General features: G+C 37.2%; 1 protein-coding gene across 4 annotated transcripts in view; it reads left to right on the forward strand.

Annotated features, from left to right (window-relative positions):
- Positions 1 to 328: 328 nt before the first annotated feature.
- The window catches only part of GPSM2 (G protein signaling modulator 2), a 49,268-nt gene continuing 25,973 nt past the window's right edge, over positions 329 to 23,623 (forward strand). Inside the window, exons 1-3 of one of the 4 annotated variants that reach the window (XM_060412357.1) lie at positions 329 to 588; positions 10,128 to 10,291; positions 15,266 to 15,568. In XM_060412357.1, the coding sequence (XP_060268340.1) occupies positions 15,513 to 15,568 (56 nt within the window). In that variant the 5' untranslated portion in view covers positions 329 to 588; positions 10,128 to 10,291; positions 15,266 to 15,512. Of the gene's footprint in view, positions 589 to 701; positions 977 to 10,127; positions 10,292 to 15,265; positions 15,569 to 23,623 lie in introns of those variants that run through there. The other 3 variants (XM_027972542.3, XM_060412356.1, XM_027972547.3) reach the window with 3 other exon arrangements.

The raw sequence follows: 23,623 nt of genomic DNA on the forward strand, positions 1-23,623 counted from the left end.
TCGGGATTCCCGTCTTTCTGGTCTCGGCCAGACCCGTCTGAAGGACGCTTTGTGGACGATATTTTTTCGCCCACTCGCCAGTGCCTGAAGAAGAAACGGGAGGGCAGGAAAGTATTAATAACTTCGGTTTGGTGGTTGAGGACGGACCCTTGAGCAACGGAGGGACTAAGAGCCCACAGGCCCTCCCTCAACCTGACACGCAGGCCCAGCCCAGCCCGGGGGGCGGAGGCAGCGCGCCGATCGCCCCGCCTGCCGCCGGCCATTGGCGGGTCCGAAAGACGCGGGGCGTTGTCGGTTTGAATGGGAGCGTCTGGAGCTGGGCGCAGGCGCAGACGGGGGGCGCGGTAGCGGGCGGGCGGCGCTGCGGGACCCTTGCGCGGCGGCCGGCGCTGGGGGCGGTGAGGAGGGATCGGGACTTCTGGCCCACGTGACCTGGGGGCGGGGGGCGCGCGCCGGCCTCCCGCCGTGCCTCTGCTTGGGGACCTGCCGCGGGAGCGGCCGCTGCCACCCGCCTGTTGCGCAGGTGGCCGCTGCAGCTGCAGCTTCGCCGTCTCCGCCGCGCTCCCTACACTCGCCGGCCCCCGGGAGGTGAGTTCTGAGGGGCGTTTGTGGACGCCAGACGGAGGGAGGTGACAGGGAGCGGGGCGTGTGAGTGAGTGGGGGGCGGGCTCTGTGTCCACGGTCAGGGGGCGATCTCCTTTGTTCGCGTCAGGAGGGGGCTGGAGTGGTCGCGGGGACGCAAGTCGAGAAATCAGAAATTCGGGGTGAGGAGTAGCCCGCTCCGGTCGAGCACTCAGTTTCTTTCAGGTTGGACATTTAAAAATTAGAGTACATCCTAAGGGCTTTTTTCCCTAGTTTGTTCATTTAATAAAAAGGACAGTACGATGCGAGAACAACTTACGTATTCTGAGTGTGAGTAACAAAAGCGCGAAACCCCGTGGAATTAAATCCGAGAAGGATGGCGTTTCTTGAAGTGGTGAGTTTGCTGTCTAGAGCAGGCAGCCTTTGTCAGACACCTGCGTTTACCATATTGAAGTTAATGGACTCTGGGGAAATCAACCTGTCGCTTTACCATAGAAATTGGTAGTTGCTGCAAAAAGTTTTAGTAAGCATTGAATGTCAAGAAAGCCCTTTCCTGAAAATCTAGAGTATCTTGGAATAATAAGAAATCTATAGTTTCCTTGTTTAATGGTAACCAGTTAGCTCATTTTTAAACTGGTATCATTTGAACTCTTAAAGAAAACGACTAAGGGTGGAAATTTTATTTGCTTTAATGTATAATATAACCCTCCCGTGGAATTAAACGAAGTAGATTCTTGGCTTTCCTTTCACTCGGGTTGTATTGGAGTCTCTGGTGGCCTGTGTGGGAAGCTGAATTTTGAAGCTGCCACTTTAGAAGGGTGCAGGGAAGATTTCCGGCTTGATAGTCACCTGTGCGATTACCTGATAAATGCCACTTTTGCTTGGCTTGTCGTTATTCAAGAAGCAGCGTTGGCTGACGGTTTAGAAGTCACTGATCGTCGTTTAAAGGGGGCAGATCGCTTTTGGTTGACGTGTGAGTGTATGTGTAGTGTGGAGGCTCAGGGGAGGAGGGACAGCTTACCTTGAAGTTGATACAGAGTAAAAAGTTATGTATTACTGTTTTAGAAGGCATTCCCTCCAAATCCTCTTTGGCTGGATAAGCTGTTTAGTTGTATTAACTTCTGTTATTAAATCAGACATGCAGTGTTACAATGTTTTAATATAAATCTCAGACTTGGTACTAGGCTAATTAAAACAAAGAATATAGTAGTTTTTAAAATGGCCTTGTTCTTAAGCATAAAATGCCTCTAATCTACCTAAAAGATAAAAACTTTGTAATTAGATCTCTGGAATTTTAAAATTGAAAACATAACATAGATTTAGACTGCATTCTATATCTAATAGACATATGATTTTTAAAAATAACAATGGCAATTATGATTATTTTTACTATATTGAGTACTTTTGTTAAGTACCAGAGCCAGGCATTGAGGTGCTTTTTGTAAATCGTATCTCTAATCACCAAGACACATGTTGGATAAGTTTCACTATGCCAAACCAACCCTGAGAGTTTAACTAGATCATTTAAGTAACTAGTCACTGTGCAGAGATTCAAACCATGGCCAAGTCCCAGCTGCTTCTGTGTGTTTCTTTAAATCTCCAGGTCTCTGGATTCCATTTGTAGAGACATAATCCCACTTTTAAGATGCCTGTATATGATGTGTTTTGCTGTGAACTATGCAGAAATATTTCAGCCCTTCTCTTTGGACAGCTGTTCTCCTTTCAGTACTTTATAAATTACATAACACTTTCAATATCCTTCTAATTGTCCTGATAAAAACAATAAAAATATAAGAGTAAGATTCTTCCTGAGTTATTTACATAAATATAAATATCCTTTTTACTGTGGAGCAGAAATGTACTCAAGTCTGGTTTTCTCACTACCATACGATTCTTTGCCTCTTTACAGTTCTTATCTTCTTCAGGCAAGAAATCAAAAGTTTGTTGGACATCGATTCTGTGCAAAGCAGTTTGCTTGGTGTTGTGAGATGGGGAGAGAAGGCTTTATTTTCAATAATGGTTTCTGGAGTTTTTGAACTAACTTTCTTCTGTCTGTCAGTTTATCTTCCTAACACAGGTCCAACTTTTCAGTTCCTTCATTGAAAAAATCACAAGATTTCTCATCATACAAATACAAGGCCAAATACTCCTTCAGCCACATGTATATTCAGAGTCCCTCACAATTTAGTACCTTCTTAGACTTCTCTTTTCTGACTCCTAACCCCAGAAAGTGGCACACTTTCTCTACAGTCACACCCCCTTTGCTTTTGTATGAGCATTTCCCCGTGACTAAAATGCCTTTTCTCAATTTATCTACTAGTAAGGTTTACCCATCCTTCAAGTTGCAGAACAGATTTCCTTGCTTCAAAAAAACTTCTCTTAGTCCTTTTAACTTAGAATTATTCTTCCAATATCATCTCAAAACATTACTGAATTGAATAGAAACATTTTCACACAGAATGATGGTAACTTTTGGAAGGAGAAAGCAGTTATATTTTCCTGTGAAGAATTCTGAATTCAAATGCTCTAGGGATTCTTTTAAGGCATATATAATCATTTTACATTTGGGATTTATTTCTCCTTAAAAATGTATTTGAAACCAGTTTTGTCATTTCGGAGTTTTTCTGTTAAGAGAACTGATTCACTGTCATTTACTAATTCAAGAACAAGGCTCAGTAGAAGGAACCACTTCTTTTCTCTTTCACTATGTAGTTCTTCATACATGTATTAATTGGTTTAAGCTGATGGCTGACCAACATTGGTAGTAGTAAAAGGCTGTGAGTCGTATTTTCTGGTGACTTGGTGACCAGTTTTCTCCAAGTTATGTTCTCCCCGTTGTTTACAAATAAGTATTTCTTTTTTTTCTGTCGTAGTATTGTGTTCATAAGATGATGTTTATTTTGTAGTCTTTGAGCTCCTATTAATTGCATTGTTTATCCAATAACATTTATTAGCAAAAGGTACAGATTGGAAAGGACAAGGATTAATGTATATATTTAGGGTATTTTTATTTTAAGGAAATCGGGCTTAATGTGAATCATAGGGTTTTTGGATTGCAGACATTTTTCTTGTGATTACCTGGCCTTATAACCTGAGTAGTCATTTGTAATGTATAGAAAATATAATTGGAATTGATTGAATTTAGAATTAAAAAAAAATTATCATTGTGTCTTCTATAACCTTGATATTAAAATACTGCTTTGTATCCAATTTTACATGTTTACAGTAATTAACTAAAGGTCACTTATATGTTTAATTGAAACTCCTCCAAAAGGTTATTGATTTTACTAATGATTAAAAGTACAGTATATTCAAAATTTTTTATAGGAGGGAAAATTAACATTATTTCTAAACTCTGGACTTCACTTTGAGGAGAAATAAGACCAAGTAATAGGGAGAAAACTACTAATTTTATTCTAATGAACACAGATGAGACTTTTCTCCTTTAGTTGGACATATTTATATTTTTAAATATAAGTAAGTAGTCTTGTTGAAATAGGATTTTTGATTCATTAACTGCTTTGCAGGGGGAAAAGGTAACCAAGGTTAGAGCTGTTGCATAAAAGAAACTTCCTTTGGTTCTTGAAATTTTTAGGCAACTACCTCATATATCCCATTCAGCAGTTTCAATGATTAGCGTGGCCACTGGCATGATTCCTATTGGCTCCATATATAATCTAAAAATAGAGCCCCTTTCTAGTCTATCACCTTCCCCTCAGGAAAATATTCAGTATTCAGCTTCTTTCTGTTTTATCATGGGCTGCCAAACCCTAAGACACTTAGGAGGCTGCCTGTGCAGTAATGATCATATCTGTAGCTCTTCATGTAGAGACTGTTGGAAACTTCTGTTGACTACGAACATTCAGCATGTCCTCACTCTTAAACAGCGGTGCTGAGATGAAGGCTTGAACTAGTCAAATCTTTCTTCTAGATTCCATTTTGTTTTAGTATGTATCTAATTTGAAATTTCATGTATGACTTTTTTTAGTATTTTGATTATCCAGGGAGCATATTCTTTGAAGTCCTTTTAGCTTTATATGATGGATAGAAATATAAATATTCTTCACCGAAATGGAAGGTTATGTATACTTTAGTTGTTTAGAATGGGGAACTTTTAGGTGTAAGCCTTTGAAAACATGATGGGGAATTCTTATATTACTAAAATTGCTTTTGGATTATACCACTTTATGATGGGGAATCCTTATATTACTAAAATTGTTTTTGGATTATATCACTTTATGATGGGGAATCCTTATATTACTAAAATTGCTTTTGGATTATACCACTTTATGATGGGGAAATCCCTCTATTACTAAAACTGTTTTTGGATTATACCACTTTGAAATGGTTGGATTCATTGTTTTGCCTTTTAATGTTCACAGCCCTGAACCTAAATTTCTTTTGTTCTGATCTGCCAAGAATAAATGCAAGAGTTTAAAATCAATAGTGCTTTGACTTTGCATGTATTTGCTGTTTTTCAAAATGATCCATGAGGATTAATTTCAAAATAAATAAGAACTCTTCTGACTGATGGTGTGCCTTTAAGATATAGATTTACCTGGAATCTAGAACTATTATTCTAATCTATTCTTTGAATTTATTCTTTTTATTTTGCTGATCAGTGGTCACAAGCAGCTTATTAGAAAATCTTTATAATAAAATATATATTTAGTAAGCAGTTACGCTGTTAGTTATTGTTTTTTAACCTAACTTGGCCTAACATCTTATAGACTTTCATTGATTGTTGCAAACTTAAAGGTTAGCAATAAGATGTAACCTTGGTTGATGTACGTACTTTAGGATTATATATTTGCTAAAAGAAAACTTTATTGATACAGCTTTTATAGCATACTCTGGCAAATTTTCTCCAGAATGATAGAGAAAGAAATGATCTGCTTTACTATGCACTATTATTTTTTTTATTAATTTGGAATTATGTAATTTACATTGGATATATATGACAGTTATCAGTTAACACTAAAACTGTATGTAACAGTATAGATAGATATAGATACACAGATGCGTATAATCTGAAATTATGCTTAATTCACAGTATTATGCAACAGTTATATTATTGGTAGAAAATATGTTGAATAAAGAATCAGACTTTTTTTGCATTGCCTTATTTTTTTATCCCTTAGCAGTTTCTCCTTAATTTTGCCACTGAATCATCACAGTTTTTAACATTTGAATCTCATTGGTACTTTACAAATTTTAATCTAAGAAATATTAATTTCTTACTCTACTTCCCCCACCCCCATCCTTCCCCATTTATCAAGTTTTATCTGATTTAAAATTATCTTAAGTTTGATATCTTTTTGTTTCTTGTGAACATATAGCACTTACCAAGCACAAGTTTAATATAAATATTCCATTTATTTCATCTCTGAAGTATGACTCTTACAGTCCATTTCATCAGTTACTGTGCGTATTGCTACTGTTGCACCTATCCTCATAATTGGAAGTCTTGGAAGCTGCTGTCACTGTTTGACCTTTGCCCCTCTTCAAGCCATAGGGCATTATTTTCATTTTTCTGTAGGTACTCTTAGCTAGGTTACTTAATCAAGTACCTAGTCATTCTTGATCCTGACTGCACTTTCTTTAGGCACTAATTTCTCACGTCAGTCTTATATTCTGATGGCAGAGTAATTTTTCTTTGATTGGCTCAACACCTGCCACACTGAAATCAAGCTCTGAACTCTTGTTGGACTTTGCTTACTATAGCTGTTGCTTTTTCTTACACTCTGCATACTCTAAAAACTTCCTGCTTTTACCTTCCTACTCTGAATTTTACATGCATTGTTCCTTATACTTGCCATCGTGTTGCCTCTATATCCTTCAGATAAAATGTAACTAGAAATAGATGGATGGATCAGATGACAAGCCATATTTAGACCATCTACAAATAAATTAGTGTATGCTTACAGATACCTAATTTGACAGAAAGTAGTTTACCTAAGGTAGTTACTTGAGTTTATTTTATAAGAGGATGTTTCGGCATCCTACTTTGCTACCCCATTAGCACTATGATGTGTATTGTTGCTCTAACCTGTACCCTGAATTCTAAAGTGGAAGAATTTTATTTAAATATGTCCTTCATTCTTCCTCAATATTTGTTCCAGTTCTAATTTACAAACAGCTACTATGTCTGATTTGACACATCACAACTGAAAGGGATTTGGGGAATTTGAGTATTGTACTTTAGAGGGAATTATTAAGATAAGAGAATTTTAAAGAATTTAAATTATCAAACCTAGAGGCAAGAAAAGTAAGTTATATTTATTATCAAATGGGTTTTACTAGTATATAGAGATACATGAATGAAACAATCAGACCAAAAGTTATTGGCATTGAGGTTACAGTCAGGAGTAGATAGTTTAAATAAATTGAAATGTGTATGTGTTGGTCGCTCAGTCATGTCCGACTCTTTGTGACCCCATGGACTGTAGCCCACCAGGCTCTTCTGGCCATGGGATTCTCCAGGTAAGAATACTGGAGTGGGTTGCCATTGCCTTCTCCAGTAAATCGAAATAAGGACAAGAAATACACAGTTAACTCTTGAAAACTATGGAGGTGTGGGGTGCTGACTCCTTTTGCACTGGAAAATCCATTAATAATTTTACATTTGGCCCCTCTGTATCCATGGTTCTACATCTGTGAAGTGAAGTGAAGGGAAAGTTCCTCGGTCGTTTCCGATTCTTTGTGATACCACCGACTGTACAGTCCATGGAATTCTCCAGGACAGAATACTGGAGTGGGTAGCCTTTCCCTTCTCCAGGAGATCTTCCCAACCCAGGGATTGAACCCAGGTCTCTCACATTGCAGGCGGATTCTTTACCAACTGAGCCACAAGGGAAGCCCAAGAATACTGGAGTGGGTATCTTATCCCTTCTCCAACAGTGTGGATGGCACCCCACTCCAGTACTCTTGCCTGGAAAATCCCATGGACAGAGGAGCCAGGTGGGCTGCAGTCCATGGGGTTGCAAAGAGTCAGACACAACTGAGCGACTTCACTTTCACTTTTCACTTTCTCCTGACCTGTGGAGTTCAGACCCATTCAAAGATCAGGTGTAATTGTAACTGTCTATCCCCTGTTTTTCCTAGTCACCTAGTTTGAAGATACTTTGTTGCCAGTGAAGTATATCAAGTCTGGGATTTATTGTTTACTCTGATTGTAGCGACTTCACTTTCACTTTCACGCATTGGAGAAGGAAATGGCAACCCACTCCAGTGTTCTTGCCTGGAGAATCCCAGGGACAGGGAGTCTGGTGGGCTACCGTCTATGGGGTCGCACAGAGTCAGACACGACTGAAGCGACTTAGCAGCAGCAGCTAATTGCATACCTTGGACAGTGTCTAGAAGTCTGACTGGGTATGTAACTGGGGAGTCTGCCTGTTTTGACTTCCGAATCAGGTAATTAGACATGAGGCAGTCTACATGCTTCTGTCAGTTTCTAGGATATGGAAAATACTTAATGCTTTCTCTTCATCTATAGTCAGACCAAAAAATGCTGTAAGTTAACAATTTTGTTAGTAGTGTGGTTTTTGGAGCATTGCTGTTAAACCTGGGAGGTGCTTTTTAGGGCATATGTGTTCTTTGTAAATTATTAGTTGTAAGTCTTAATGGAGGTGGAAGTTAAACTTGATGACTTCTTAATATTCTTTCAAACCTGTAATTTCCATTCCATTTCCTGGTCCTGTCATTAAGTTTTCTTATCTTAATGAAAAATTTATGATTTAATATTATTGTAAATTTTATTAGTGTTGTACTAGTAATATATAAAAATATGCAGTGAGTTTGTTAACTCCATGTGGAGCATGAATGAACATATTGTTAATAAACTGGTTAGAGATTTTTGCAACATGAATCATTGAATAAAGAATTACTTGTTTGTTCAAGAATGTACAGTGGGGCAAAGATAGCCTCTTCAATAAATGGCGCAGGGAAAACTGGACAGCTACATGCAAAAGAATGAAATTAGAACACTTCCTAACATCATACACAAAGATAAACTCAAAATGAATTAAAGACCTAAATGTAAGACCAGAAACTATAAAACTCTTAGAGGAAAACATAAACAGAACACTCGATGACATAAATCAAAGCAAGACCTTCTATGACCCATCTCCTAGAGTAATGGAAATAAAAACAAAAATAAACAAGTGGTACCTGATTAAACTTAAAAAAGCATTTGTACAGCAAAGGAAACTACAAACATGGTGAGAAAACACCCCTCAGAATGGGAGAAAATAATAGCAAAGGAAACAACTGACAAAGAATTAATTTCCAAAATACACAGCAGTTCATACATCAATATCAGAAAAACAAACAACACAATCAAAAAGTGGGAAAAAGACCTAAACAGACATTTCTCCAAAGAAATACAGATGTCTAACAAACGAATGAAAAGATGCTCAACATGGCTTATTATTAGAGAAATGCAAATCAAAACTACAATGAGATAACACCTCACACCAGTCAGGATAGCCATCATCAAAAAGTCTACAAACAGTAAATGCTGGAGAGAGTGTGGAGAAAAGGGAACCCCCTTGCATTGCTGGTAGGAATATAAACTGATGCAGCCACTATGGAAGACAGTATGGAGAGTCCTTTAAAAACTAGGAATAAAACCACCATATGACCTAGCAATCTCATTTCTAAGCATATACCCTGAGGAAACCCAAACTGAGAAGGATACATGTACCCCAATGTTCATTGCAGCACTGTTTACAATAGCTAGAACATGGAAGCAACCTAGATGTCCATTGACAGATGAATGGATAAAGAAGCTGTGGTACATATATACAGTGGAGTAGTGCTCAGCCATAAAAAGGAACACATTTGAGTCACTTCTAATGAGGTGGACGAATCTAGAACCTATTATATAGAGTGAACTCAGAGAAGTATAAATATCATATACTGACACATATATGGAATCTAGAAAGATGGTTACTGATGAATTTATTTTCAGGGGAGCAATGGAGAAACAGACATAGAAAACAGACCTAAAGTGGCAAAAAAAAAAAAAGAATTACTTGTTTGTTCAGTGACTAAATGGAAGATAAATACTACTTAATTGTTACAGAGATTGAATTTAAGAGTAACTTTTGGGGGATACTGTCCCATGAAAATAGTAAAACCATTTATAAATTGTCTTGGTAAAATGGTGGATTACATTTTTTACAGTTTTGTATGCAGTCCTAATCAAGTAAGGTATTTTGCAGCACCATTTATATACATTTGTTAATTTAATTAAATACTTATATTTTAATAAGTATGAAGTTAACTTTTTTTTTTTAATACTTGGTGAGCTTGGGGATTTCATTATGATACCACAGCTGGAAAAATATTTCAATTAGATTATAATTTAACTTAATTCTAAAACCTTACCTTCTGCCCCGTACTATAAATAACCTAAACCTCAAAGTGGTAGTGAAAAACAGTTTAATTGACAGTTTAGCTGTTGTGTAATTTAAATGCACTTTGGAGCTCTTGCTCTGAATATGCTAATTCCCTTAATGTGCCTGCGTGCCATGTCGCTTCAGTCATGTCTGACTCCTTGCAACCCTGTGGACCATAGCCTGCCGGGCTCTTCTGTCCATGGGATTCTCCAGGCAAGAATACTGGAGTGGGCTGCCATACCCTCCTCCAGGGAATCTTCCTGACCCAGGGATTGAACCTGCATTTCTTATGTCTCCTGCAGCGGCAGGTGGGTTCTGTACCACAAGCGCCATCTGGGAAGCCCAGTTCCCTTAATGGATTTTATTAAAGAAAAAAAGTGCAATGGAATCCTAAACAAAAGGAAAAAGAGAAGATTTGTTGGTTTAATAACCGTTACCCATCTTTTCCTCCTTTCTTAAGATACTGCTTCATTTGTTGGCCAAGAGAGAGGATAAGAGGAGTAATATTTTGTGTTTCTTATATGCCACATTGGTTATTGATATGAAAACCTCACTTGCTCTAGGAAGTCCCTCTAGACTAATCCTTTCTACCTTTCTCCTCCTGCTCTGTTCCCTACTATCCTAAGTATAGTTAATTGACAAAGCAGTGAGTGTCTATTAGTTATAGTTTATGTTATAGCTGGAATACTTAAAGGGATGTTATGTGGAAAAGGTGTTAGGCTTTACTGGATGGCAGTAGAAGGGAGAAATAGATAGAAATGGAAAGATTGCTCAAAATATGGAATAGCTTGCTAAAAGGACTATTCAAAATTAGGATTAGCTGCCTTGTAACCTTTCTGGGAATGTTGTAGTAATATGTTGGACTAACTGACCTATGGGGTTGTTTATAACACTGGATTCCAGGAATACATACATACTCACACAGACACACATATGTATAATTTTATTTATGTAAGCACATATGTTTTATTTTCACCTTGTTTCTCTTAACTGTTACCTTAAAGGTTGTAGTTCAGTTTCCTCTTTGATTCCCTTGTTGATCCATTGGGGTTTTTTAGTAGCATGTTGTTTAATCTCCATGTAATTATTTTTTTCCTCGTTTCTTCTTCTGTGGTTAATTTCTGATTTCATGCTGTTATGGTCAGGAACGATACTTGAGTTAATTTCCATACTCTTAAATTTGTTGAAGCTTCTTTTATGCCCTGGTATGTGATCAGTCCTGGAAAATGTTCCATATGCACTTGAAAAGAATCTATATTCTGGTTTTTTGGATGTACTGTCCTGAAAATATCAATTAAGTCTAACTGCTCTGTTATATTATTGAGTACCTCTTTTGCCATGTTGATTCTCTGAATGAAAGATCTGTCCACTGAAGTAAGTAGAGTGTTGAAAAGCCTCCTACTGTTATTGTATTCTTATTCATTTTTACCTTTATATCTATTAGTATTTGTTTTACATATTGGGTGCTCCCTTATTAGATGCATAAATGTTTAATTTTTTTTAACACCAAAAACATTTTGTTTTGGGGTATAGCTGATTAACAATGTGGTGGTTTCAGGTGAACAGCAAAGAGACTCGGTCATACATATACATGTATCTATTCCCCCTCAACCCCCCGACTCATCCAACTGGCACATAACATTGAGCAGAGTTCCGTGTGCTATACAATAGGTCTTTGGTGGTTATCCATTTGAAATACAGCAGTGTGTACGTGACTTTCCCAAAGTCCCTAACTGTCCCTTCCCCCTGGCAACCATAAGTTCATTTTCTAAGTCTATGAGTCAGTCTCTTTCTGTTTTGTGAATAAGTCCATTGGCCCGATTTCTTTTGGATTCCTTACGTAAGGGATGTCGTCTGATTTATCTCCTGGCTGACTTGCTTCACTCCGTATGTCATTCTCTGGGCCCACCCAGTGTGCCTCAGATGACCCTATTTCAGTCTTTAATGGCCGAGTAGTAGCCTGTTGCATATGTGCACCACATCTTCTTTATCCGTTCTTGCGTCAGCAGACATGTAGGTTGCTTCCATGTCATGGACGTTGTAGACAGAGCTGCAGTGAACATTGGGGTGCATGTATCTTTCTGGGCCATGTTTTTCTCTGGGCATATGCCCAGGAGTAGGATTGCAGAGTCATATGGTAGCTCTTTGTTAAGGAAAATCCATACTGTTCTCCATAGTGGCTGTACCAGTTTACATTCCTGCCAACAGTACAGGAGGGTTTCTTTCTCTCCACACCCTCTCCAGCATTTGTTGTTTGTGGATTTTTTGATTTATAGCCATTCTGACTGGTGTGAGGTGATATCTCATGGTAGTTTTGATTTGCATTTCTTTGATAACTAGTGATGTTGAACATCTTTTCATGTGCCTATTGGCTATCTGTACGTCCTCTTTGCAGAAATGTCTGCTCAGGTCTGCCCATTTTTTGAGTGGGTTGTTTGTATTGATGCTAGTAAGCCTAATAAGCTGTTTTGTAAATTTTGGAGACTTAATTCCTTATTGGTTGCATCATTTGCAAATGTTTTCTCCCAGTCTTTTCATTTTGTCTATCATTTCCTTTATTGTGCAAAAGCTTTTGAGTTTAAGTAGGTCCCATTTGTCTATTTGTGCATTTATTTCCATTATTCTGGGACATGGATTAAAAAGATGTTGCTGTGTTGTATGTCAGAGTGTTCTGCCTATGTTTTCCTCTAGGAGTTTTATAGTGTCCAGTCTCACATTTAGATCTTTAATCCATTTTGAGCTTTTTTGTGTGTATGGACTTAAGGAATGATCTAATTTCATTTTTTTTTTTTTTTACATGTGGCTGTCCAGTTTTCCCAACACCATTTGTTGAAGAGACTCTTTCCAACATTGTGTAGTCTTGACTCCTTTGTCATAGATTAATTCACCATTGGTGCATGGGCTTATTTCTGGGTTTTCTATCCTGTTCTGTTGCCTATATTTCTATTTTTGTACTGGTAACATACTGTTTTGATGACTGTAGCTTTGTAGTATAGTTGGAGGTCATGGAGCCTGATTCTTCTTGCTCCGTTTTTCTTTTAAACATTGCTTTGGCTATTCGGGGTCTTCTGTGTCTCCATACAAATTTTGAGATTTTTTTTTATGTTAATTCTGTGAAAAAATGCCATTGGTAATTTGATAGGGATTACATTGAGTCCGTAGATTACCTTGGGTAGTATAATCATTTTGACAACATTGATTCTTCCAATCCACGAACATGGTATATCTTTCCATCTGTTTATGTCATCTTCAAGTTCTTTCATCAGCATCTTACAGTTTTCAGAGTACGGGTCTTTTGTCTCCTTCAGTTCAGTTCAGTCACTCCGTTGTGTGTGACTCCATGGACTGCAGCACACCAGGCTTCCCTGTCTATCACCAGCTCACAGAGCTGCTCAAACTCGTATGTCCATCAAGTCAGTGATGCCATCTGATCATCTCATCCTCTGTCATCCCTTTCTCCTCATGCCCTCAATCTTTCCCAGCATCAGGGTCTTTTCCAGTGGGTCAGTTCTTCACATCAGATAGCCAGAGTTTGGGAGCTTCAGCTTCAGCATCAGTCCTTCCAAAGAATAGTCAGGACTGATTTCCTTTATGATTGACTGGTTTGATCTCCTTGAAGTCCAAGGGACTTTCAAGAGTCTTCTCCAACACCCCAGTTCAAAAGCATCAATTCTTTGGCACTTTTTTAATGGAAAATTCTCACATCCATACATGACTACTGGAAAAACCATAGCTTTGACTAGACAGACCTTTGTTGGCAAAGTAATGTCTCTCTTTTTAATATGCTGTCTAGGTTGGTCATAGCTTTTCTTCCAAGGAGCAAGCATCTTTTAGTTTAATGGCTGCAATTACATTCTGCAGTGATTTTGGAGCCCAAGAAAACAAAGTCTGTCACTGTTTCCAGTGTCCAGTCCCATCACTTCATGGCAATTAGATGGGAAAACAATGGATACAGTCTTATCATATATGGCCTTTATTATGTTGAGTTATGTAACCTGTATGCCCACTTTCGGAGAAGGCAATGGCACCCCACTCCAGTACTCTTGCCTGGAAAATCCTATGGACAGAGGAGCCTGGTAGGCTGCAGTCCATGGGGTTGCTAGGAGTCAGACACAACTGAACGACTTCACTTTCCCTTTTCACTTTCATGCATTGGAGGAGGAAATGGCACCCCACTCCAGTATTCTTGCCTGGAGAATCCCAGGGACGGGGGAGCCTGGCTGGGCTGCTGTCTATGGGGTCGCACAGAGCCAGACACGACTGAAGCGACTTGGCAGCATGCCCACTTTCTGGAGAGCTTTTTTTTTTTTTTTTTAAATCATAAAAAGTAATTTTCTTTTTTTGTGGTATCTTTATCTGGTTTTGGTATCAGGGTAATGGTGGCCTCATAAAATGAGTTGGGAAGTTTTCCTTCCTCTGTGATTTTTTGAAAAAGTTTCAGAAGGATAGTTGTTAACTGTTCTCTAAATGTTTGATGGGCTTCCCTGGTGGCTCAGCTGGTAATAAATCCACCTGCAATGTGGGAGACCTGGGTTTGATCCCTGAGTTGGGAAGATCCCCTGGAGGAGGGCATGGCAACCGCTCTAGTATTCTGGCCTGGAGAATTCCATGGACTGTATAGTCCATGGGGTCGCAAAGAATCAAATGTTTGATAAAATTGGCCTGGGAAGCCGTCAGGTCCTGGAGTTTTGTTTGTTGGGAGGTTTTTAATAATGGTTTCACGTTTAGTGCTTGTGATTGGTCTGTTCATATTTTCTATTTTTTCCTGGTTCACAGTCTACGGAGATTGTACCTTTATAAGAATTTGTGCATTTCTTCCAGCTTGTCCATTTTATTGGCATGTAATTGTTCATAGTAGTCGCTCATGACCCTTAGAATTTCTATGGGGTGAGTTGTAACTTCTCCTTTTTCATTTCTAATTCTGCTGATTTGAGTCTTCTCGAACCTTTTATCCTTGATAAGTCTAGCTAAAGGTTTATCAATTTTATCTTTTCAAAGAACCAGCTTTTAGTTTCATTGATCTTTGTGATTGTTTTCTTTGTCTCTATTTCATTTATTTCAGCTCTAATCTTTATGATTTCCTTCCTTAACTTGAGGTTTTGTTTGTTCTTCTTTCTCTAGTTGTTTTAGATCCAAGTTTAGCTTGTTTATTTGATGTTTTTCTTGCTTCTTGAGGTAAGATTATATTATTATAAACTTCCCTCTAACTGCTTTTGCTGGATGTATATGTGTTATTCTTTGAAAATAGGACTTCAAGCAAAACATTTGTATTCCTTTTGCAGAAATGTTGCTGAAGTGCTGCTGAAAGGGCCAGAGATGCAAGGATTTGGGACACATTTTGAACCTTTAAGCTGTCTGACATTGACCTCCTTTCATTATTAATAAAGAAGAAGCAGGAGCTTAGGATGTATTAACACCAACTCATTAATATACTAACCGGACAATGTTCTGCAACAATTCTACATTGTAGAGCTGGATTGGCACAAAATAAAATAATTTCTTAGTATACCCAGCTTATAATATGACTCGATGGAGGAAAATTTGATAAGCATGAGAGAAGACCATTCTTTTCATGTTCGTTACAGGTAAGACTGCTGCTTTCTTAGTGGGTAATTTTAATACTTATTTAAACATGTGTTTAACTCTGATCATTTGAAATTTAAATATGAAAATATTAAAAATATACTAGCCATAGTTAGTATCTCCTTTAAACAGTGTTTTCTTTGTTGTTGTTGTGGTTGTAGTAAGTTTTTATATCCTTTCTGTAGGAAAATGGTAGTAGAGAACAATTATATTCTATAGTTTGTTTATTAATGTTCTGTGGAAGAGTTTCTGATTAGTTATTTTAAACTGTTACTCTTTTTATAATGCAAATATAAAAGTGAAATATATTTCTAAATCTTCGAGGGTAGAAGATAGATTTTATAGTGTGGTTGGCTGAACGACCTAATTTTTGTGTTACAATTTTTAAATAGTGACCTTTTATAAATGAGCTTTTAAGAAAAGGAATGTTAATGTTGGAATGGGTAGGTACTTTCTAAACATGATAAACTAATAATCAGTTTAATATTTAGTAGTAAAATATTAATGATATTTCTGAGACATTTAGGAACAAAGCCAAGAATATGTACATCATCATTATTTAACATTTATTTTGGAAGTTAGGCTCATTGTCCTTAACTGTAAAATAAACACAATATTAGAATGGAAGACTTAATTATCAGGTGATTAGATATTAATAGATTCCTTATCAAAACTGTTATGAGTTAATATTAAATAAACATCAGAACTTCTAGCTTTGAATAGCATTCTTACCCCTAATGAGTGAAGATGTTTGATACCAAACCTTAGGTATCTTAGCACTTGCATAGGAAATAGTGAGATTTACTATCATTTGCTTTGGAGCTGATGGTTCATGTTAGGGCACGGTGCCAAGAAAGTTTCTCTAGGTAAGCTGAGGGCATTTTTATTGCAAATTTAAAAGTTTCAAATTAAAGAAAATGGAAGACATTCAGTATGATTTAAATGAATTTTTAATAGAAATGCTCTCGCTCTACCCTCTGGGGCATAGTTCCAGAAACCTCTGTGTCTAGTGTGAAGTCTTGCCAGTTTTACTTCCTAAATGCTGCTCAGATTCATTTATCCATCTGGCTTCTCTCCACCAGTGTGGAAGTTCAGTCCCCCATCATCTTCCTTCCAGACTCCCTCCATTCTCCATTCTGGCCTCTTGGAATCGCTTTTAAATTTGCCTCCAGAGGGCTCAGGCTGCAGATGCAGAGTTAATCATGCAACCTCTGCATAGTCTCTTTGGTGGCTTCTAGTCACCTGCAGGGCGGGGCCATGCTTAACGTAGGACACAGGAGCTTGCGTTACCTGGCCTCTACATGTTCCTTCATCCTTACTCCCTGATCCCTCACTTTGCATTTTGAGCTCTGGTTCCCTGTACGTGACTCAGTGCCCTTGCTCGTGCTACACCCTACGACTTGAATGCCCTTCCTAGTTTCTTGGTTTAGTAATTCTACTCAATATCTAGGAATTCAGCTCAAAAATATTCTTCTGGAAAGTGTTTCTGAACTCCATATTTTAAGTGCCCTCTCTGTGCTCACATATCCTATGCATCTCTCTCTCTTAGCACTAACTATATTGAAATTCAGTGTACCTGTTTACATGTGTTTGTCTCCTCCTCCTTTGCCACTCCCCACTTTGGCTATTGGCTCCCTTTGGGCAGCCGTGATGCCTAGCTTGTTGTCTGGCTCCACATTTGATGGAATGTCCTTTGAATTGCATTGGATATAAACATCAAATGAGCTTGATGGTTCACTCTTGAAAATGTTTAGTAAGACAGGTAGTAAGATGTTTATCTTTCTTGCTAAATATTTTCAAGAGTGGCTTACTTCTTTTTTAAGAAATTTATTTTTAATTGAAGGATAATTGCTTTACAATATTGTGGTGGTTTCTGCCATACATCAACATGAGTCAACCATAGGTATACCTATGTCCCCTTCCTCTTGAACTTCCTTCCCACTTCCTACCACATCCCACCCCTCTAGGTTGTTACAGAGGCCAGGTTTGAGTTCCCTAAGTTATTCAGCAAATTCCCATTGGCTCTCTGTTTTACATATGGTAGTGTATATATTTCCATGTTTCTAATATTGTAACAATTGATGAGGAGTGGATTGTACCTGTGCCTATAGGAGGATCTTAGATTTATTGTTTTTCATGATATAGCATAGGTCAAACATGGTTATATATTGATATAAGACTTCACCTATAAAAGAAATATAAAACTTTTAACTATTTTTAGTAAGACTACACCAAACAAATCTCTGGTTTTGTCAGTCCTGTAAAATTAGCATTCTGTGTACTGACTGGATTAGTATATAACTGCAGGTAATAGTTTGTATCGCTTGTTTTAGATGTCATGTCCTTGTATAGGTTATTTTTCTATTCTGGTAAACACTTAGCATGTAATGTTTTATCCATCGGGTTCTTTGATCGAGGTCCTTGTCTATCCCTGGAGGAGTTTCTGTGGCACAATGTGTTTGTAAATTTTGACATGGAATAATTCTTCAGATACTAAGAAACCTCCTAAGAGATATCAAAATGCTTTATGAAATATTTTGCAACTTATTTATGAAGGTAGAGAGAAATGGAGACCGACAGAAAATTGGGATTTGTTTCTAAACTTTTAAAAAGTGTTCAACTGATTTTAAATAACTATCATTAAATTTTTAGGATTGATAATAGTACTGTGATTGTATTTTTTGAAAATATCCATATCTTTTAGAGGTACATACCAAAATATTTACAAATGAAATTCTATGTTTTCTAGAATCTACTTCAAAAGTTGTAGAGTGAGAGTGGAAGTAAAGATGAAATATATATGGATAATGTATCATATATTGATCATTGTTGATGTAGAAAGGTAGATATATCAGGTTCATTATATGTTCATTATAGATATATCAGGTTCTCTAGTTTTATATTTCTTTGTTTAGCTTGTTATATACTTGTTTAAGTATAACAAAGAAATATAAGTAAATATTTTTATTTACTTATATAATTATACTTTGTTTACTTATATAATTTATAAGTAAATTATATAAGTAAAAAATATAAGTAAACAAAGAAATTTCCTTGTTTATACTTGTTACTTTGAAGAAAAACATTTCAATATTTTAATGTAAAAATTAGGCTATTGCAATTAAGTTGTGAGGGAATGCAATTTTAATATTGAATTTTTCAATTTTGCTAGGTAAATATAGTTATTAATAATATTCTTTCTGAAGAATAGTTTGAGGTAATGTGGAGTGGTAGAAAGAACACTGGATTTAGAGACAAAGACAGGATTTCACCTCTCAGTTTTGCCATTGTATGATCTTAAGCAGGACACTGAGCATCATTTTCCCCTTCTATAATAATACCCATCTCACAGCATCATTTTGAGGATGAAATTTATTATGATGTATAGAATAATCACTTTTAAAACCAAGTTACCGATCAGAATTTAAATTTAATGCAAGATAGTTTTGCACTTTCCCTTTGACAAAGTAAACTAGAATAACTAGATATATGTGGTAGACTGGATAGATGAAAATTGTTTATGGCAGCTAGGACTGGTGATAAAAGGATCTATGCCCAATTAAAACACACAGAAGGTGGAACTAGGGGTCACAGTGGGCCAGTCGACAGCCACAGGAGACAGCGCAGTGGAGAAGGTGCAGGGCACTCTTGCTTTGATCCTAAGTCCTGAATCCCATCATTTATTCTTAATTAGTATATAAGCCTTTGAAGGGAAGTCAGATTTGGACGGAACTGGTTATTAACTTTTTTAATGTAGCATCAAGATTTTAATCTTCTTTTGCTTTCATTGATATACTGTAAACACAAGAAACCAAAAAGAAGGAAGTAAAGAAAAAAATCAAGTTGTAGGAGAAAAGTAAAAAATAATAAAACATGAAAGTTAAAATAAGTTGAAATGTTGTGAGATTGTACAGAAGATGAAGATTTAAAGCTGTAATGTTCAATCTGTTGACAAAAATGTAAACATTTCAGTCAAAAATAGTAGTGCTGTCTTTATACTTACTAGAAATGTACTTTTTTTTGATTATATAATTCAGTGGGCCATTAGGAAGAATGGAAAGAAAACTTTATATGTGGGATATATTTTAATGGAGAGATATTTTCCTGACTTGTCTTCTAATCTTCGTATGTTCTTTGTTTTCAACCCAACTGGTAAACAGATGAAGTAATTCTATTCTCTCATAGAGACAGAGAGGATATGAAATTACTTTCTCTGTTACTATTTAATGATCTTCTAAAAAATTTATAAACCAACCCTCCTTCACTATTTTGCAAGTAGCTAAATTTGAGGTGTTGGAGACTTTGCCAGAACATTGACTTCTCTTCCAATAAAATACATCAGAACTATACTATATGTCAAAATAAACTCATAAGCTAGAGAGTTGGAGCTTTATTTTGAACATTTGTTACTGAAATTATTTTCTAAGGTAGATTGTCCTGTAGGGCACTCTCACCTTTGAGGACGGCAGTGTAGCCAGCAGGATTCCAGGTAGCTATCACTGTTTGCAATGAGAATTATGTAAAATACCTTTTAAAAAATTTGTAATCCTTAGGGTGCCGTTCAGCCTTATAGTTGAGTTTTATGGGGTGCAACAGCATTTGGATCGATGGTTCCATTATAATGTTCTGTAAATTTAAGTTCAGAGCATCAAATGTTTGTGGCGAAGATACTTATCTGAAGAAGATGCTTCTCTGTTTTATATGGATATACTGTTATTAACTTCCAATTTTTACACATCCTATATATGAACAATTCTGACAAAAAAGTTAATCATTAGTCAATCTTAGAAGGAAAGGGAAATTATTTGTGCTAACTGGAGGATTATAACTCTGGAGACAAATCTTTCAGACAGCTTTAAGGACTACTCTGCCTGAGAAGTCAAGGCACAATAATACAAGTTTTTGAGACAGGGAGAGTTTTACATCAAAGTAGCATGTTGACAGTTTACATCACCCAACAAGGTGAGTAGTGGATTACTGTGACCCCTTACAGGACTGAGAAAAATGTTTTCTCTTAGGGAGTTCTGTGCTAGCTCCAGGAGTAGTTGCCTTCTGGTGGGGGGAGGGGCAAGTAGGAATTCCTGTGTCTTCTAAGGGGATCCAGTTAATGTATTACGCAGATACACAATGCACGACGTAGTGGCTCAAATGGCAGAGAAATTTTTATGTTAATTTTTTTGTCCCGCTTTAAAAATACATTTGTTTCAATAGCCTTTTTTTTTTTTATTGATTTCCTGGCCAGCAACCTAATCATCCTGGATTGATGGTTCCGCAGGTGACGACAGTCTCTCTCTCTCTCTCCCTTGGCGAAGCCATGTGCCATCACTAGTATTCTGTCGTATGGTGGCATGTAATTTTTTAAACCAATACTCTGTTGATGGGTGTTTAAACTGTGGTTTTTCGCTTCTGTTACCATCCTTTGAAATTTGTATTGATGTAGCTTTAAAATAAACTCCTAGTGGTGAAATTGCTCAACATATAATTTTTTCCATAATTGGTATTATGCTTAAAATTTGTTAATAGAAACAGTAATGTATTTTATGTGTAAAAATGTCTTTTCCATTTTTTCCCCCATGGTAATTCTTAGAAGTTCAGTGGTTTCAGTATTTAGACAAATAAAGATAACTAGCTCAAGTACTGCATCTGGCAAAAGAACCCTTTGATGAAACCATGTTTTTACATATTAATCTTTTGCTGACTCATTTCTCTTCACACGTGCGATATACCAGTAACCTCATAAGACCTTAAACAAAAGTAATCTTTTTTCTTTTATGAATTCTTTCATATTCAAAAACAAAGGAAAGTTTTCACTTGTAAAAGACAAATAGGCTTTATTAATTTGAAGTGGCCTATAAAGAAATATAAAACAGCAATTTAAGATTTCTAGTAAACTAATTTATTTTTCTATGTGCTTTAGCTCTCCCCACCCCATCCCCACTCTAATGTTAAAGCAAAATATTAAAAAGAGGTTAACTTGCATTATTTTACCTTGATTTATAAAGTGAGGGTGAAGTCACTAGTCTAACTGTGAATAAGCAGTTTAGCCTTTGGCTAAATTATTTTTTTTTAAAAAAAGACACTTGGATATGAAACTTAAAAATTACCTCTTAGAGATGACTACTTTTATCTACTTATTCTGAGCGAGAATTCTGCTTTGAACCTTTGGCTCTGTTAGTCTAGATTTTTCATCTAGCTTCATCTGATTTATTTTCCACTTTTACAACCCCATTTTAATTTATGACTTTAAGGATCCTTGAAATTTTATAGGCTAAAAGATAGCACCTGAAGAAATGTATTAATTGACCTGCTACAAAAAATACAGAACGTCATCATATTTCAGTGAGTTTAGGATGAGCGGTGATTTAATTCACATTTCCTGTTACAGGAGTGATTCTCAACCCTGGCTTGTACATTGGAATTACCTGGGAGCTTTTAAACAATTCTGAGGGCATACCTCATGCCCAGGGGAGTGGGACCCAGAGTTGAGTTTTAACAAGTGCTCCACGTGAGCTCTACTATTGTGCAGCCGGGGTCAAGAACTCCTGTGGAGTTGCTCAAAGACAGTTCTAGTAAGAAGTAATTTAGTGCTGCTCTAAACATTAAAATGCTTAATGAGCTAAATCAGAGTCTTCCAAAGGGTGGTGGTATACCACTGGTAGTACCTAAGTTTATTTTACTCACTTTTTTAAAAAAATTGAAGGCTAATTACTTTACAATATTGTGGTGGTTTTTGCCATACATTCACATGAATCAGCCATGGGTGTACATGTGTTCCCCATCCTGAACCTCCCACCCACCTCCCTCTCCATCCCATCCTTCAGGGTCATCCCAGTGCACCAGCCCTGAGCACCCTATCTTAATAGTTACATATTTGTTTTGATGTGCATCAGAAAAGTGAGTATCACATCAAACTCAATTTCATGGATCCTGCTTTGGATGAAGCTAGATTTTTTTTTTTTTTTTAATGTGCTATGCTTAGTCACTGAGTCATGTCCGACTCTTTGCAACCCCATGGACTGCAACCCACCAGGTCCCTCTGTCCATGGGGATTCTCCAGGCAAGAATACTGGAGTGGGTTGCCATGCCCTCCTCTAGGGGATCTTCCCAACCCAGGGACTGAACCCAGGTCTCCCACGTTGCAGGCAGATTCTTTACTGTCTGAGCCACCAGAGAAACCAGTCAATGGCACATACCAATTGAAAGGAATCTGCCAAATACAGAAATACATTTAAGTGAATGATTGCGTGGTACATAGACATGGCAGAAATCATGAAAATGTTGAAGCCCCACCATGGCAACTTTGGTGAAGAGCACCTACTAAAGTGTAGGATTAGAATTAGAAGTATTGGTGTTTTTTCTCTTAGATATATTTATAGAAACTTAATTCTTCTGACTTTAAAAATTTAGTGACAGACTTTGAGAATTAGAATTCTGCAAATCTTTAAATCATTGCTTTCTAACATAAGGTTTCTTAACACTTCTTTCATGGAAATGTACCTTGTACCTGCAGATATTTTGCCCTTCTATTTTTCTACAGTATAGGTGAACCTGTGGTGGTAAGACAAGGAAGGAGTGTGTGTGTGTGTGTGTGTGTGTGTGTGTGTGTGTGCACGCATGCCTGCACACATCTGAGTTCACCTGAGTATGATGTGGAGATGTGTGGTTGGAGGGGCTGAGTAGATCACCTGCATACCTGGATAGAGAAGAGTATTACTTAAAGGACTTCTCCTCCCACAGGCATTCCTTTTCTCCCCAAACTCCCAGAAAGTCCGTTACTCTGCCATAACTCAGAACAGTTTAGGAAACACTATTTTAGATTCTCTCATTGGTGAAACAGGTTGCTCTGGGTGAGCCAATTAGAATGAGCTCTGTTGACAAAAAGAAAGTAATCCATGGGTCTAAGAAAGAAATGAAATATTTTATTCAAGCCAAATTGAGGATTATAACCTGGGAACACCTCTCAGAAAACTCAGAGAATTGTTCTGTCCCTTTGAGGTCCAAGCACTGTACATTAGATGACATATTACTGACATTTTTCACAATCCACATATACCTGT

This window comes from Ovis aries, chromosome 1 (genome assembly GCF_016772045.2).
Source record: "Ovis aries strain OAR_USU_Benz2616 breed Rambouillet chromosome 1, ARS-UI_Ramb_v3.0, whole genome shotgun sequence".
NCBI classification, from domain to species: Eukaryota; Metazoa; Chordata; class Mammalia; order Artiodactyla; family Bovidae; genus Ovis; species Ovis aries.